Below are 17,500 nucleotides of genomic sequence, written 5' to 3' on the forward strand. Positions count from 1 at the left end.
CCGGTGGATCCGGTGGGTTTTATTGATCTCTCTGTTCCAGCTGCTGCAAAAAACCCGGACCGGAGACTCGGATCGGGGAAGGACGACGCCGCCGAGATCAAACGACACAAGTTCTTCCAGGTGGGTTCTGCAGAACCCAGAGCGGTCCGACAGCAGGATGACCTGTCGGTTCTGGTGACAAATGTTGAGTTTATTGGTTACCATGGAGACGGTGCTGAGCTGGATGAAGCGGACCGGGCCGGTCAGACGACAACGGTTCTGATGTTGGCGGCTCGGTTCTGTTTGAGGTTTTAACCCGGTTCTCCCCCAGGACATGGACTGGGACGCCCTGCTGGCCAAGCGGCTGAAGCCGCCCTTCCTGCCGACCGTCTCGACTCCGCTGGACGTCAGCAACTTCGACGAGGAGTTCACACGTCTGAAGCCGGTTCTGACGCTGCCGCGGACGCCGACCGCCATCAGCGCCGAGCAGCAGCACGTCTTCAACGACTTCGACTTCTCCCTGATCAGCTGACGGCCTGGCCCCGCCCACCAGGCGCCTGGCCCCGCCCACCAGGCATATGGCCCCGCCCACCGGTCGTTGACTCCGCCCACCAGCTGTTTTAAACGGTTGTTTTACTTGTTGAACGCAGCACTTTGCTCCCAGTCTGAGCTGTAAATGTCCTGCAGGTCAAAGACACTGAACGTTTATTTTTCTGATTGTTTTAAATTATTCTGCAGAAATGTGGATGTGATGATTTATCAGCCCAACCAGCCTGTTTAACGTGACAATCGATAAATAAAAGCTGGACTTTCTTCTCAGTAACGTCTTTATTTCTGTTCAGAGGTAAAAAACCAAAACAACCAAAGAATCAACGAGTCAGAAAAACCACATTTTGATTTATTGGGTATAAACTGCAGCTCTGATCGCTCCAGCAGGAGAAACCTCCCAGCTTTATTGCTCCATGTTCACCTTTGACCCCTCAGGTTCCCTGCAGTGGCTTCATCTGGACATCAACCTGAAAGGTAAAAAGCTGGACCCGGTAGAACCTGTGGGACCCAGAAACACCAGACATGCAGCAGGAACCCGGTTTGAACCGGCAGGTGAAACAGGAAGTCCGTCAGTCAGCTTCCTGTTGGGATCAAGACAAACAAACGACCCGGATAAAAACTTTGATGTTCCCAGAAACCCTCAGACTGAGTCCAGTTCTGACAGGAAGTCACAGGTTTGAGCTCCGGCTCACTTCCTGTTTCGGTGTTTATTGGTCTAATCAGCTCCTGTCCACTGGTACCGGAACCACCAGAACCACCGGAACCACCAGAACCATCAGAACCATCAGAACCATCAGAACCAGTCCCTCTGGTCCCCAGAACAAGCTGAGCCCAAACCAACCATCTGCATGGCGGACGGCTCCACAGGCTGGACGGGCCCCGACCAAGGGCCCCGGATCTGAACTTTGACCTTCCATGTGGGTCGGGAACCACGGCAACCAGACTGAAGACGGCGGTCCAAGGAGAGGAAGAGCAGGAACCGGGGCGGCCCGGAAACCCGACCCAGACCGACATGTAAACAGAACCATCAGAACCTGAACTCTTCTACAGCCCATGATGGGTGAAGGTGAAAGGTCAAGGCAGAAGTTCTGGTCAGAGGAAGATCAGAACTCTGCAGTCCGTTTGTTCCGCTCAGACGGGTCGGAACCATCCGTCGTCAGAATCAGAGTCTTCATCTGGTCCAACATTCGGACCTTAAACAACTTCAGTCCTGATTTCCCAGAACGTGATCCGGGTCGGTCCAGACCGACGGGCTGGCAGAACCGGCGCCGGTGATCCGACCCCGTGAGCGGAACCTAAACCGGGTCGCTGCCCTCCCTGAAGTAGGCCTGCTCCCACACCACGCTGCCCCACTGGCAGAAGAAGCCCCACAGGTTGCGGGCGGCGCCGCGGTCGAACGGGTTCTGGTCGGCGCCGCAGTGTTTGAGGTAGGAGATGCGGTGGCGCGACATGAACTCCCAGGTGGTGGCGTTCATGGACACCAGGTAGAGGTGCGACCCGAGCAGCAGCAGCACCACCAGCGCCAGCGGCGCCAGCAGCCCGCACACCGCCAGCAGCACGCCGTTGGAGCGCAGCCACGGCGACCAGGAGGGGGCGTGGCCCAGGCCCGTCCTGAGGAGACACATGGCCGTCAGCTCCCCGACCTCCGACCCGGGGCAGGGCGGGGGAGCGCGTACTCACCAGGCGACGCGGAGCCCCCACAGCAGCACCAGCAGCTGCAGCGCCAGGTAGAGGATGAACCAGCGGTGGTTCCGCTCGCCGACGCAGTTCTCGATCCACGGGCAGTGATGGTCGTAGCGCCGCACGCAGTGCTGACACGTCTGGCAATGCTTGGACCTCATTGGCTGCTGCTCCAGACACACAAACACCATCATCATCATCATCATCCTCCAAGTTTCATTCTTTGGACCCATCATAACTTCATCAACATCTAAAATATGTTTAAGTTTCTTTTACTGAATCTGTAAAACGAAACTCCTGAAGTTTTTTATTTCAATAATGTTTTTCTCAGTTTCAGCTGCTTTGCATCACTTTATTATTTTAAATAGAAGTTAAAACTGATACAGCTTCTGGTCAGTAAATGAATGCAGGTGGTACTGATGCTGGTTCTGGTTCTGCTGGAGCTTTCTTCCTGTTAAAGGGAGCTTTTCCTCTCCGCTGTCGCCCCCTGCTGGTCACCGATCTGCTGTTTCCTTTCAACCAGTGTGAATAATAAACTGAACAGAGAACTGAATCTGGACTGAACTGATTCTGGTTCAGATCAGATCCAGTTGGTCTGAACCTCAGAGGACAGCTGAAGGTTTTCCTGGTTGGGATGTTTGTCGGTACCTGCAGCAGGCAGCGGCCGCAGCGGCGCTGACGCAGCCACTTGGTGCTGGACGGGATCATATCCTGCTGCTCCTCCGTTCCTCCCAGAGTGAACTGGAACACACAGAGCCCACATCATGACACCGCCACCACCGCACTCCAACACACAGACACAACCAGAGGAGACTTTATGACCTGCAGTTTATTAACAGACACTATAAATTATTTATAATAAATAAATATAAATGTATCGTCGTCTCAATAAATGTAAATTAATGATGTTAAATTAAAAACTAAACTTACAGTATTTTCAGGTTTTGCTGTTTCTCCATTATTTGTTCCATGAGAGCATCAATAAATATCAGAGGTGTCCTGACAGAAGCCTGATTAGAATGGAATGTTTGTCAGTTCATAAATGTTATAAAATATTTCTCAACATATTTTCTCAGTCTGGATCGTCCAGCTCTGGTTTGTATCATGTAACTGCTGTGACAGAACCGCTGGTTCTGTTGGATCGGTTCGATCCAGAACATCCCCAAAGTCTGGAGACGCTCGAATGTCTCGAGCCCGAATGTCCCGGAAATAACCCGAGGTTAAAGTTCAACTGGGTTCACCACTTTCAGCAGAAAGGCTCCCAGACCTGCGTGGTTCCGACCCAGACCACTTCCGGCTCACCTGCAGGTCGCTGTCCTCAGTCAGAATGAATCCCGGATCCATGAGCGACACCGCGAAGTACAGCAGAACCGACACCAGAACCAGCAGGACGAACAGAACCGGCTGCAGCAGCTGGCCCGTTTCCTCCTGCTTCCTCAGCTCTGCCGGGGAAACAAGAGAGTCCTGACCTGGAAAACCTGGAACTCCTGGAAAACCTGGAAAACCACGGACGGACTCACCTGTGTCATACAGGAAGAGGATGAGCGTGATGATCCAGGTCAGAACCACGTGGGCCGTCCTCACCAGGAATCCCGAACCGAACACATTCTTGAACATCGCTAGCATTCCAGAACCGGCATGCTAACAGGCGCTGCGGGATGCGAACAGCTCGGGAAGGACCCGGGCGGAACTCAGTCAGAACCCCAGAACAGTTCTACTGGACCGGGTCGGGTTAAATGAACTAACCCCGAACAGAAATCAGTCGAAACCCGCGTCTGAATCCGTGTTTCGGACCAGCGGTCCGCTAGCATTCCGCCGCTCAGCGGGTTGTTGTCGTCCTGAACGCACACAGCTCTGATTGGTCGACAGTTGACACGTGACAGAGCAGGAGCCTGAGACAACTGCAGCCGAAGCCGCCATCTTGCTCAGGGGATCAGACCCTATAGTTCACTTTATTTAATTTTAGTTTTCTTTACAATTTTCCCTTTTTGTACTATTTCAGTTCATTATTTTGAATTTTACTGTAAATTAGTTAAGTTTTACAAATTTTGTTTTAATGTGTTGAAGTTTATTCGGTGGTTTGCCATTTTTTGCTTTCAAATGATTTTAGTTTTATGCTTTTTTCAGTTTACACCATTATATCTTTTACAGAAATGGATTTTGAATTGATTAACCAATCCGTTAATGCATTGTCTGATTCAGATTTTTACGGAGCCCCCAAAGGGACATGGGGAATTTATTTTTCTTTGCAAAACAAAAACAAACTCCCCATGTCCCTTTGGGGGCTCCGTAGATTTTAACCGTGTTGTTGTTTTTCTGTTTAATTTGATTATTAATTTCTTGTAATCTTGTTTGGACCCGAGGTGCTGTCCGCTCCTGGTGTGTTCGGCTCATTGCAGCAGCATCCCTGGTTTGCAATAAACGCTTCAGAATATGAGAAACATCCCCACATCATCATACCTGCACCACCGTGCTTTAAAGTGCTTTGACTTGAACTCCACGTTTGGGTTTCTGAGTCAGTTTAATAAAATTAAACAGTTTGAATCATCTTTTTATTTGTTGGTATAAAAACAGTTTGTATAAAGTCTTCAGTTGATCCCTGATTGGTTGACTGGTTCTCCAGGCCCGGTGTGTCTGTGGTTCTGATCCGATCAGGCTTGCAGCTCTGCAGCTGCTGCTCCATCCAGGATGAACGGCGTTCTGATGGTTTTCCCCTTCAGCAGCTCCAGGCCCTGGGAGCATGAGGAGTTCTGATTATTAGTTATTAATAACCAGAACCGCGTTCAGAACCAGAACGCGACGTGGTTCTGCTCCTCACCTCTCCAAAATACGACACCAGAGGAGATATCTCACATTTCAGCGCCGGACGATTCTCTGGGGACGAACTGTGGACGACAAGAATCCAACATCTACTAAACCCACAAACTGAACCTTCATGTGAGCATAGGGTCAGCGACCTCTGACCTGGGCGGCATGGGCGTGCCGATCCCCTGTTCATCCAGCAGGGCGGCGCCAGCGGCCGCTGCCCAGCGGCAGTGCTGGGCCAGCAGGGCGTTTCTGGCCGTGGTGGGCGTGTCGGCTGGCGCTCCGTCTGCGTTCTTCAGAGGGGAGAACTCGTCCTCCCTCTGGACCTCCAGAACCACGAAGTTCCTGCAGAGAAACCAGCTGGTAATCCAGATTACCAGCAGTCTGGAAACACGCCGGATTATTTGTACCTGGAAAACGGAAACACGTCAAAAACAAACTTCTCCATCTTGATCCCGTTGGGTTCGGTCGGTTTCACCTGATTCCCACAGGAGTCCACGAACGGGACTTTCTTCAGAGCCACGTGAGGCTTCAGCTGGTCCTTAAAGGTCCTGCAAGAACCAAGGTCAGCAGAGGTCAGCAGAGGTCAGCAGACATGCCAGGTTAACGTGACGGTAATCCGTCCCGGCGGGTTTCTCACTCGACCACGTCCTGCAGGAAGCTCCTGGTGAAGAAGTGGTTGCAGATGTTTCCGGCGCTGTAGACCAGTTCTCCATCTGATCCTCGGAGCCGGGCCGTTTCGGGCCGGATCTCGCTGTACTCCACCACCTGAGGGACGCCGCCCACCCTGCAAACCACGCCCACCGGCTCGGCTGGGTGGGCCTTCGCCACCACCTGGTGGAGCAAGGCGGAGCGGTCGGCACTCGGAGCGAGCAGCAGCTAACAAGCTAATGCTGTTGTGCTAAATTCAGCCATGTTGGTTTGCGCGGCGCGCTGATGAACCGTTTTCTGCTCTCAGACTCCTGTGGTGAGTCTGAGCTGCATGAATAACTGAACTGATTGTTACAAAGTATATCGCCCCAACTGGGTCAAATCTGCAGCTGCAAGTTACAAAAGCGCTAAGCTAAGAATGATCTGCTACTTGAGGAGGCAGCTGCAGGTCAAAGGTCAACTCAATAGCTGAATCCTCCTCTGGCTCAGATTTGTTTCCAGGTGATTCATCCAAATTAAAACTTGGAAATTAAACTGATAAACTGCAGGAACGAACTTTGACCCTAAAGATGTTTTGGGATCCAATCAATTCCATTTTTCTAATCCATTAAAATTGGACAGATTATAGTTTTAAACTTGTTGCGGTAATCGGTGTTCTGGATGTGACCTGAACCTTCGGAGCGTCAGCCAACCAAAGGAAACATCCGAACCTTGGCGCCGCAGTCGCCAAGGTTCGGATGCCTTGGCGACCAGCCACACAGCCTTCTGTGTGGCTGGTTGGCCACACAGAAGCCAACGAACAGCGGGTCGGCCATCTTGACCAGGATGTTGTCCACGCAGTAGACGTGGACGAACTCCACTCCTCTGCGCTCCATGTCCTCCAGGACGCCGTTGTCCTCCAGCGCCTGGTACAGCCCGCCGTTACCGTCTGACACAGAGGTCACACAGGTCACCGAGGGTCGTCATGGATCTGCTGCGTTTGCTGACCAAACCCACCTGGCGCCATGGCAACCTTCCCTTTGCCCTCCAGGATGACCTTCCCGTCAAAGGTCACGGCTGGGATCATGCGCTGCTCGAACATGAGGATGTTGGAGGGCTGCAGGCCGAAGTGAGCGTTGTCCTGGAAGAAGGTCTTTGTGGGCTCCAGGGTGAACTCACTGGTCATGATGTACCTGCACAGGTGAGGAGGAGACGGCCTCATATTCCACAATCAATCTGCACGCTGCTGGTTGGAGTTTCTGAAATGTTTTTAGGTTTTTAGGCCTAAAATGTGAAACTTTTCTAACTCAAGTTAAAAAATCTTTGACTTTATGAGCTCAGAAGATTTCAAAGTAAAATTTCTGAGTTTTCTTTTGGATCTCAAAAATCTCATCTAGTTTTTTATTTTAGTTTAGAAAATTTCTTAGATGAGCTCAAATTTTCTGAGTTTTTATATTGCGGTATATTTATTAATTTTTCTGTCTGTAGCGTAAAGTTGAAGGTTTCAGATGCTTCCTCCTCCCAGTGGGGGGTGAAGTTCTCCTCCCTGTTGGCCCAAAGCGTCCCGGCGGTTCTGCTCTCACCAGGGAACGGTGCATTTGGACCCCAGTCGGCGCTCCGCCAGCTCCTGGATCTTCAGGATCCGCTCGGCTTGGATCTGGTACAGCGTCTTCCCGCTCGGCAGCCCGACGTCGAACATCCCTTTGGGGTAGCTGACCCCGAGCCGCGTGCCCTGACCTCCGGCCAGGAGCAGAACCGCGACGCGGCTCCTGGAGATCTGCAGGAATCCTGATCAGAAAGGAAACTTTCAACAGTTACATTCATTGTATCGACATTTTCAGCTGTAGCAGGAATTTTTTCCAACTTTTTAACCATTTCTGATGTCCATATGTTGAATATGTGGTGATGCCTCAGGGCTTTTTAAGCCCAACAGTTCGGTTTCCAGAATGTTTCTGATCAAACTAGCAGAAAACAGACTTTTTTATTCTGAATACTGTAAAACTGAACATGCTGGGAATTGAACCAGCAACCTTCCGATCAGCCATCTTTCTACCTGAATATTGCTGACATTTCTCCAGGCACCAAGCTGAAGTGCTCCCTGTACCGCACAATATGCAACACTACATGCTGACGTCACACTACTTTCTGAAGCGTGATTGGATGATGCAGTTTGTGTTTTTACAGGTTCTGAGATGAAACCTGGTCCAAAGATGGAGTTAGCAGTTAATCATTAGTGCGCATGCGCACTCACTAACCATAACTAAACAGTCTGCAGAGATTCTCTGAACTATCGCGAGAAAACACGGAGTTAAAGCCCCAGCGGCTGTAACCTCGCTGTGGTTCTGGTACCTTCACGCTCCCATCCGGACAGACAGTCCGGGTCGCTCCTCCTCACGCTGCCCATACTCTCCGGGGGAACCGGCTCCAGGTTCGGCTCCAGGTCCCGGTCCGGTGCGCAGGCCGCCTGTGCGGCGGCCGCCGCCTGTGCGGCCGCGCGGCAGTGCTCCTCCAGCCGCGGCAGGTCCAGCTGGGCCAGCTCCCGCAGGAACACCTCCTGCTGCTCCGAACCGAGCTCCGGCCAGAACCGCAGGACGTGGGCCTGGCCCGAGCCTTCCAGAGCGGTTCGGATCTGCTGCAGGGACGGCATGTCTGGAGCGGTTCTGGTTCTGGTTCCGCAGCGCAGTCAGGAAGTGACGCCTGGCGGCTGAGCGGCTCGTGACTGAAGGCAGACATGATTCCAGAACCGGAAACCGCAGAGCAGCTTGATCCTCATGACGTCACAGAGACCCTCTATTCATGTGTACCTTAAACCGGAACCAATCGGAACCAGGATGAAATCCATCCGACTATGAACCAAAACCGGATCCTCAGCAGAAACTAAAATATTATTTAAAAACTTCAGATTTATTATCCGTCAGTCAGATATAGATCTATAACACACAGAGTGCAACATTCCAGCCTTTATTCTGATGGTTCTGGTGGGTCAGATGGTTCTGGTGGGTCAGATAATGAAAACATTCAGAGTTTCAGTTTTCAGCAGAACCTTCTGGTTCGGTCCAAACAATCAGTGTCATCATGATCAGCCAAACCAATAAATACTGAAATAAATAAAAGAAACCAGATGGGGATCCGGCCGGTTCGGTTCGGCCTGGCCCGTTCGGATCCGGCCGGTTCGGTTCGGCCCGGTCTGTTCGGATCCGGCCGGTTCGGCCCGGCCCGTTCGGATCCGGCCGGTTCGGTTTGGCCCGGTCTGTTCGGATCCGGCCGGTCCGGTCCGGTAGGGAATCGGATCTGTGAGTTGAGTGTTTCTGGTTTCTATGATCAGGACAGTTTCTCAGTTTTCCCATGGAACTTGAACGCCTCATGCTGTGATCATGTGACCGGAAATGACAGAATGGTTGCCATGGTGACGGAGTCAAAGTATCCTCGTGGCGCCGCTGAGGTTCTGCCGACCCAACCCGACCCTCTGGTTCTGATCAGGGTCAAGTTCTGGAGGGAATCCATCCCGCTCATATGGTACCGGGCGGTTCTGGTTCTGATCTAGAACCTCAGACCCAGAGTAGCTGAGACAGTCCATCAGAACCAGGACCGGTTCACAATGATCCAGAACCACATGGAACCGGGTGATCGGTCCGATCCGGACCGGTTCACCTGGACTGGACCCCCAGCGACCTCTTGAGGTGTTCGTAGACGACGTAGCTGATGCTGACGGACGGGACGACCTTCATGAAGTTGGGGGCGAGGCCCCGATAGAGGCCGAGCGCGCCCTCCGTCCGGACGATGAGCCGGAACAGCGCTGACATGGAGAGCTGGGGGCCGGCCTGCAGCGAGGCTGGGGAGACAGAGGGCAGCGAACGCATCACAGAGGGGCAGCGAACACATCACAGAGGGGCAGCGAACACATCACAGAGGTCAGCAAACACATCACAGAGGTCAGCGAACACATCACAGAGGGGCAGCGAACGCATCACAGAGGGCAGTGAACACATCACAGAGGGCAGTGAACACATCACAGAGGGCAGTGAACACATCACAGAGGGCAGCGAACACATCACAGAGGGGCAGCGAACGCATCACACAGAGGGCAGCGAACACATCACAGAGGGGCAGCGAACGCATCACAGAGGTCAGCGAACACATCACAGAGGGCAGTGAACACATCACAGAGGGCAGCGAACACATCACAGAGGGCAGTGAACACATCACAGAGGGGCAGCGAACACATCACACAGAGGGCAGCGAACACATCACAGAGGGCAGCGAACACATCACAGAGGGCAGCGAACGCATCACAAAGAGGGCAGCGAACGCATCACAGAGGGGCAGCGAACGCATCACAGAGGGCAGCAAACGCATCACAAAGAGGGCAGTGAACACATCACACAGAGGGCAGCAAACGCATCACAGAGGGCAGCAAACGCATCACAAAGAGGGCAGCGAACGCATCACACAGAGGGCAGCAAACGCATCACAAAGAGGGCAGTGAACACATCACACAGAGGGCAGCAAACGCATCACAGAGGGCAGCAAACGCATCACACAGAAGCTGTTTCCTGTCTTTTACTTTGTCTAATTTGCTCAGTCAGAACCACAGACATGAACCGGGTCGGTGAACCGGGTCGGTGAACCGGGTCGGCTCAGCAGAGGAAACTTCTCTTTTCTGGGGTTAGAATCAAAGATGTTATAGAATCACACATTGGACCCAGCCAGTCCAGAACCAGAACATCTTACGTTTAAATTATTTTCTACTCGCTTCAGTTACAATATTTGATGTTTAATGGGATTATTTTCTGTTTCTAATTAAAGAAATGTTCAATTTGTTCAGATAGTTTCCGTCAGAAGACATTCAGTCAGATTTAAAGCTGCAGATCTGCTTCTGGCCCGGTCCAGTCCTGGTTCTGGTCCTGTTGGGTCTAAGATGGGGAAAGCCAACATGTCTAATATTAAAGGCTTCATTTATCACTGAATCAGACCTGAAACCAATAGACCATCACAAATCTCTTGACCTCTAAATGACCTTGACCCCGTGTTGACGACCTCTAGAGATCAACAACAAACCACTTCCTGTGACTGCTGGTTCTGATGGTCCAATCGGGCCCGTTTGGTTCTTACAGGAGCAACAGCTAAGAAACAGGTTGGAGTTCTAAATGACAGGAGCGGTTCTGATGAGTCGGACCTTGCGCCTGCATCCGGGTCCGGACCAGCGCCAGCGGGTAACTGGCCAGCTGCCCGCAGGTGCTGGAGGTGGTGCCACAGGCCAGCAGCACAAAGACTCCCGGGTCGGCGCTGTCCGTGGCGAAGCGCTGCAGCCAGGAGTTCTTCAGGGTCTGAGGAGAGGAAACGGGTCAGACCGGTACCGCGGGCCGGGACGCCGCGGTACCGGTCCACTCACCTCGTAGACGGCCAGGTCGATGCCGGCGTACGGGATGATGCCCAGCATGTTGGGGACGTAGCCCTTGTAGAACGCCGCCACGCCCTCCTTCTGCAGGATGTGTTTGGCGCAGTCCAGGATCCCAGAGTACTGACCCGTCTTCCTCAGCGCCAACCGGGTCTTCAGAACCTGAGGGGACAGGCACCAATCAGACATTTCACTCTGCAAGGGGGATGCAGCGTAGAGAACCGAGACTGTGGAAACGTCACAGTGGAAGGCGACAGCAGCAGCCGCCCCGGCAGGACGCCCCTCACCTCCATGGGGTAGATGCTGCTCTGGGCGATCGCCCCAGCCAGAGATCCCGACACGAACCTCTCCGAGATTCCCAGGGTCTCCTGGTTGCTGCCGATGAGCCGTTTAATCTGAGAGACGGCAGATCAGATTCAGTCAGCAGGAACGACCCGGTTCTGGCCTGGTTCTGGCCTGGTTCTGGCCTGGTTCTGGCCTGGTTCTGGCCCGGGTCTCACCTGCTCGTAGGCCATGAACTTGATGGCGGACTCCGGACCGATTTTGATCACGTTGATGCCGTTTCCTCTCCACAGCGAGCGGACGCCGCCCTCGCGGATCATCTGCAGGAAGCCGCTGCCGATGCGCATGCTGTTGGTTTTGGAGGCGTGGACCTGAGGGAGCCGGGCGTTTTATTCACCATCAGTAATTATGGTCAGTCATAAAAATGCTACTTGTATCCAACAAATAAAGAAATCTGACTTCCAGATTTAATGCCCTGAAGTTGGGTCTCTGCCTCTTTAAAACTGCTGGTGTTTTTGAAGCTCCGCCTCCAGGAAGTCATCCAACATGGCTTCTCGATTAACCCTTTAACCCTAACACTCAGCGGTTCCTGCAGCTGTTTGCTAATTGCTGCTGGCTAGTCTGAAGGAGCCGAGGGGGATGAGCTGTGTCTGGAGGCGGGGCTAGGTCCATGGAGATTAAAGGATTTCTCGAACATCAATAAAACTCCCGGTTTGTTTCTGATGAGGGACAGACATTGAAACGTTTTATGATACCGGCCCTTTAAGAACATTCATGACCTTGAATCAGAGTGAGTTTGATCCCTGCGGTTCAGGCTGCGACGGCATTGTACCTGCATCAGAACCTTCAGTCGGTCCAGCGGCGCCGTGCAGGTCCGGGACACGGCGCCGGCGCCTCCTCCGGCCACCAGGTGGCGCCACCACATGCCGCTCTTCTTCTCCTCCGCGGTGAACTCGTCCGGGACGACGATGCTCTCGCCAACATCCAGGATCTGTGGAGGGAGGCCTGCTGGTAACCTAGCAACAGCCAACAGGAAGTTACCGCGGCGTTACCGTGGCGTTACCACGGCGTTACCACGGCGTTACCGTGGCGTTACCACGGCGTTACCACGGCGTTACCACGGCGTTACCGTGGAGTGCTTCCAGTGCAGGATGATCTCGGGGATGTTGTCGGCCGGGTGGCAGGTGGTAGTCTCTCCACTCGTCCCAGTCGATGGTCATGGTGCCGTTTCTATCCATGCTGCAGGAGGAAGGACAGGTCAGTACAGAACCGGGTCAGGAAGGTTCTGACATGCACGGCCGGATCGGATCGGATCGGATCGGAGCGCCATGCTGGAACTGAAACAGAGAAGCTGCAGAACAAGCAAAAACAAAACAAGAAGCAGCTGGAGGCGATACTTACTGCAGGACTGGGGTCCAGATGAACCCCGCCCTTATTCTGGGACAGACACAGAACCACAGACCGGTTAGACAGAACCACAGATCCACAGAACCACAGACCGGTTAGACAGAACCACAGATCCACAGAACCACAGACCGGTTAGACAGAACCACAGATCCACAGAACCACAGAAACACAGACCGGTACCACAGGGCTCTGTGTTTGGACCGATGCTTATGACTCCGTTTTGCTGATGACACTCAGATATTTTAAATCCATAAAACCACCAGATCATCATCAGCATAACGGTGGAAATGACCTCAAACCTGCATTAAGCATTAAAATATGGATATTTCATAAACATTAAGTTATTTTTATCCACACAATAAAACAGGAATAAAACTGGGAGCCACAGACCAATAATAATAATAATAATAATAATAATAATAATAATAACAATAATAATAATAATAATAACAATAATAATAATAATAATAACAATAATAATAATAATAATAATAATAATAATAATAATAATAATAATAATAACAATAATAATAATAATAATAACAATAATAATAATAACAATAACAATAATAATAATAATAATAATAATAATAATAATAATAACAATAATAATAATAATAATAATAATAATAATAATAATAATAACAATAATAATAATAACAATAATAATAATAATAATAATAATAATAACAATAATAATAATAACAATAATAATAATAATAACAATAATAATAATAATAATAATAATAATAATATTAGTCGTCAGTGATCCATGTGACAATAATTAAATGAATAAAGCTAAAGCTAAAAAAATAAAAATAATTTGGTTGAATTTTATATAATTATAATTCATATAATGGCTCAGTTCCTCTAAACTGGGGGGCGGGGCCAGCGCTGCTATCAGCAACCTGATTGGTCGGTCTGCAGTGAAGCTGCTGTGAGGTGAACTGGACCAACTGGAACAAACTCAGATCTGAGAATAAAAACACCCTGAGACTATCTGAGACTATCTGAGACTATCTGAGATTATCTGAGATTATCTGAGATTATCTGAGATTACATGAGATTACATGAGATTGTGTGTTGCAGCCCAGAAACTCCATCTTTGGCCCAAGTGAACCACTGCTTTGACTCATTTTGTTATCAGTTACTGTAACTATCAGAACCGGCATTGACCTGGTTGGACCCGGTTCCTCTCACCTCCTCAGGATCTCCTCGGCCTGATCCTCCGTCAGGTGGATCCCCAGATCCCGCAGCGACTGCATGATCTCCTGCGAATCGATCCGGCCTGAAACACACAGAGGCCAAAGGTCACCGCGGCGTTTCGATCCGCGACCCGGTTCCGGTCCGGTCGACCCGTCTCACCGTCGTTCTTCCTGTCCAGACTCTTGAAGACGAGCCGCAGCTTCTTCTCATGATCCCGGAGGTACTGAACGAACTCCTGGAAGTCCAGCTGGCCGTCCAGATCCTTATCGCCGGCCGACACCATGCGCTGCAGAGAGAGGGGCCAAACATGAGGGCCGGGGGCCAAACATGGAGCCGGGGGCCAAACATGAGGGCCAGGGCCAAACATGAGGGCCGGGGGCCAAACATGGAGCCGGGGGCCAAACATGAGGGCCGGGGGCCAAACATGGAGCCGGGGGCCAAACATGAGGGCCGGGGGCCAAACATGAGGGCCGGGGGCCAAACATGGAGCCGGGGGCCAAACATGAGGGCCGGGGGCCAAACATGGAGCCGGGGGCCAAACATGAGGGCCGGGGGCCAAACATGGGGGCCGGGGGCCAAACATGGGGGCCGGGGGCCAAACATGGAGCCGGGGGCCAAACATGAGGGCCGGGGGCCAAACATGGAGCCGGGGGCCAAACATGGTTGAACCCGTCCAACATGGGTTCCTCCCCACCTTCGCCCCGAGCTCATCAGTCATCTGGATCCATTAGAGGGAAACGGAGCCGGACTGAGCTCTGACCAGAACCAAATCGGACCTGAAAGGAACTTTAACATTCAACATTAATGTTCATCAGACTGAACAACCAGCAGCCCTCAGAGCCACCGGATCAGAACCGCTTCAGTTTTCCCAGAACTCCCAGTCACGACCGGGTCACACTGACCCAGAACCTGTGATCCTGATGGAGCTGCAGTTTCCCGGCTGGTTCTGACCCATCTGGACCCGGCTCGCATCTCTGATAATACACAATACCCTCAATTCTGCCTGTTTTCCTTCCACTAGATTTTCTGTTCAGAGCCTGAACTCAGAAGGGAAACTGGACCGGACCGAGCGATGCTGTACCTGCTGCAGGTCCGGAGGCTCCGCTGTCAGGACCAACCTGCTGGTTCTGCTGGGAGCACTGGGAGCGGCGTCCTGGCCAGAGGGGACGGGACTTCTCTGGAGGACCACCTGCAGCGTCTCGCAGCGTCCCGTGGACCGGGCCGGATCAGAACTGGCCGGGTCGGAACCGGCCGCCTCGGCGCGGCTCAGCAGAGCCAGGAGCTCCTGCAGCATCCTGGAGCGGGCCGGGTCAGATCAGAACCACATCATTTCCTGCTGCAGGACGAGAGACGCAGCGTCCCGCGATGCGTTCAGGAACATCTGGTGCTGTAGGACGGCCTGCTGCAGCGTCATCCTCTAGAACGCTGCAGCATCGCCGCAGCCCAGCCGGCCAATCGCGATCGCACACACTGCTCAGCCAATCACAGCCCGGCTCTCAGCACGGAGGAGAGGGAGGGTTTCCCCTTCGTCATCCTCCTCTTCCTCCTCCTGCTGCTGCAGCGGCTCGGACTCAGGCCAACAGAACCGTCAGCATCCAGAACCAGAACCAGAACCTCACACCGCGCTGCATGTCTGCCACTTTAACTAAGTAAAGCCGCCATTTTGAAGCAGGAAGCTGTGAAGCTCTGTAAAAACCAGCGTTTGACCCTCCATGACCCTACCCTAACCCTAACCAGTAAATATAACCTGGTGGTTTTTGCAGTGGAGTCGCCGGGAGTCCAGCGTTTGGCGGTGGAGGTTAGTGGCAGCTCTGGCTTTCCGTAGCACCGGCTCCACTCTCAGCAGGAAGCTAGCAACATGCTAACTTCCTGTCTGACAGGCGGCCAGGAAAAGGTTCCCATGAAGCCGCCTGACCAGAACCAGGCGTTCTGGACCGGAACCATGTGACCCTCGAGGGCCAATCGCCAACTGGATCCGGGCTACTGGTTCCTAACCTCTGACCTCAGTACCCGAATCCTCTGCAGAATGTTCTGGAGTTTCAGAACCGGTCGGGTTGGGTTTTCAGTTCTTGAACTGGTTTAACCAGCAGGATGTCGGTCACATGACCTGGGGTCACTGAGGGGTCACAGAGGGGTCACTGAGGGGTCAGTGGAGTTGGGCCAGGATCCAAACCCAGCAGCGAATCGCCAACAGAACGTCCTAGTCAAAGTCCAGACCCAATGGAACTGCTGTGGTCAGACCTTCAGGTCAACATGTAAACAAAGTATCCCCAGAGTTCTGATCCGTTAACCGGGTTCTGATCTGAACTTGAGGTCTGAATGTTTGGTTCGGAACCAGGACCCGAATCCTCTGATTCCAGTTCATCTGTCCGTCTGGATCAGTTCTGGATCCAAACACCAGGAGAGGTTCTGGAGGAGAACCTTCTGGGTCCCGTGGTTCCGAGCCTGGGGGCGTGGCCCAGTTTGACATTGTTAAAGTTCGGAACTGAAGCTAAAAAAAGGTTCTGGACGAGTTTGGATCAACCGAACCGAACCCAGATAAACAGCCTGAATGCCGGAACCATGGCAGGCTGGTGACCCGTCCAACTGGACCGGATCCTTTCCCACAGTTCGGGCTCGGTTCGGTGGCTCTTACCCTCAGTAAGAGCCTCAGTTCGGGCTCGGTTCGGTGGCTCTTACCCTCAGTTCGGGCTCGGTTCGGTGGCTCTTACCCTCAGTTCGGGCTCGGTTCGGTGGCTCTTACCCTCAGTTCGGGCTCGGTTCGGTGGCTCTTACCCTCAGTTCGGGCTCGGTTCGGTGGACCCCCAGCCTCCTCAGCCCGATGCTCAGGTCGTTCACGCAGATCCCTCCGTCCCGGTTCACGTCCAGGATCTCGAACAGAACCTTCAGCCGGTGCTCCTGCTCCGGACCGCCACACACGTCGCACGCATGGTCCGGGATGTCCGAACCGGGCCGGGAGTCCGAACCGGGCCGGGAGACCGGGGTCCCCCCGCCCGGGTCCACGCCCGCGTGGGTCTCCGCGGACCGGCACTGGCAGAACAGCCCGGCGACCAGGCGGCTCCCCTGCGGCTGGATCATGAAGTTCCGGATGAACCGGGCCGAACCGAACCGGACCGATGGACGCGCTAGCACCACGTCACGTGTCCCTCCATCCGCTCCAGAACAATCCCAGTTCAGCTTCCACAGTATGAACCGAACCGTCCTTCTGACCCGGATCTGCCTCCCACAATTCCCAAGCAGATCCTGTTCGGTTCTGGTCCGGTTCTCAGAACGGTTCCACGGTGGACCGAACCCGATAAAAGCGGTCCGTTAACGGGATTCCAGTCCGGACCGTCAGCGCCTCCAGCGGCCGAGAAAACCCGTTTACCCAGTTCAGACAGAGCAGAATGTCCGCTGGGTCCCAAATCAACCCAGAACCATCCGAACCCAGATCAGGTTCTGCAAGGTTTCCATTAAAATGGATGATTCTACCGCTACTTGAGCGTCCGCGGACAGCGCCAAACCGGCTTCTACTATACTCTCGCAGTCTACCGCGAGATTACCTCAGAAATACACATTGACTGT

The 17,500-nt window shown here is 52.8% G+C and overlaps 3 protein-coding genes and 1 pseudogene across 6 annotated transcripts; 1 reads left to right on the top strand and 3 right to left on the bottom strand.

Moving 5' to 3' along the window:
• Positions 1-798, top strand: part of LOC129354259 (serine/threonine-protein kinase N2-like) — an 11,371-nt pseudogene extending 10,573 nt beyond the window's left edge.
• Positions 799-1,183: 385 nt separating this feature from the next.
• Positions 1,184-4,074, bottom strand: LOC129354257 (palmitoyltransferase ZDHHC12-B-like). Of its 2 annotated transcripts, XM_055023765.1 has the most exons (5): positions 3,729-4,074; positions 3,511-3,650; positions 2,857-2,949; positions 2,209-2,375; positions 1,184-2,139 (listed from the first exon to the last, which is right to left on the bottom strand). In XM_055023765.1, exons 1-5 carry the CDS (start codon positions 3,832-3,834, stop codon positions 1,824-1,826), a joined length of 822 nt encoding a protein of 273 aa, XP_054879740.1. In that variant the 5' UTR covers positions 3,835-4,074; the 3' UTR covers positions 1,184-1,823. The 2 variants fall into 2 exon arrangements, with proteins under 2 accessions (XP_054879740.1, XP_054879739.1); XM_055023764.1 differs by having other exon boundaries at positions 3,511-4,074.
• A 636-nt stretch (positions 4,075-4,710) lies between these two features.
• LOC129354281 (UDP-N-acetylhexosamine pyrophosphorylase-like protein 1) lies at positions 4,711-8,475 on the bottom strand. 3 transcript variants are annotated; one of them, XM_055023781.1, is made up of 9 exons: positions 7,993-8,475; positions 7,227-7,431; positions 6,661-6,836; positions 6,486-6,592; positions 5,654-5,847; positions 5,424-5,564; positions 5,173-5,358; positions 5,027-5,093; positions 4,711-4,940 (listed from the first exon to the last, which is right to left on the bottom strand). In XM_055023781.1, the coding sequence occupies exons 1-9, from the start codon at positions 8,288-8,290 to the stop codon at positions 4,860-4,862; spliced, it is 1,455 nt and encodes a 484-aa protein (XP_054879756.1). In that variant the 5' UTR covers positions 8,291-8,475; the 3' UTR covers positions 4,711-4,859. The 3 variants fall into 3 exon arrangements, 2 of the variants coding, with proteins under 2 accessions (XP_054879756.1, XP_054879755.1); XM_055023780.1 differs by having other exon boundaries at positions 6,375-6,592; XR_008605138.1 differs by having other exon boundaries at positions 4,895-4,940; positions 5,173-5,397; positions 5,492-5,564; positions 6,375-6,592.
• Positions 8,476-8,588: 113 nt separating this feature from the next.
• Positions 8,589-17,443, bottom strand: LOC129354280 (calcium-binding mitochondrial carrier protein SCaMC-2-like). Its single transcript, XM_055023779.1, is given in 12 exon segments — positions 8,589-9,475; positions 10,820-10,970; positions 11,036-11,203; positions 11,329-11,436; positions 11,542-11,694; positions 12,156-12,314; positions 12,453-12,504; positions 12,506-12,562; positions 12,725-12,760; positions 13,931-14,018; positions 14,096-14,222; positions 16,712-17,443. Coding segments are annotated over 12 exon segments (1,587 nt in total). The 5' UTR covers positions 17,015-17,443; the 3' UTR covers positions 8,589-9,290.
• Positions 17,444-17,500: the final 57 nt, after the last annotated feature.

This window comes from Poeciliopsis prolifica, unplaced genomic scaffold, assembly GCF_027474105.1.
Source record: "Poeciliopsis prolifica strain line A6 unplaced genomic scaffold, Auburn_PproV2 SCAFFOLD107, whole genome shotgun sequence".
Lineage (NCBI taxonomy): Eukaryota > Metazoa > Chordata > Actinopteri > Cyprinodontiformes > Poeciliidae > Poeciliopsis > Poeciliopsis prolifica.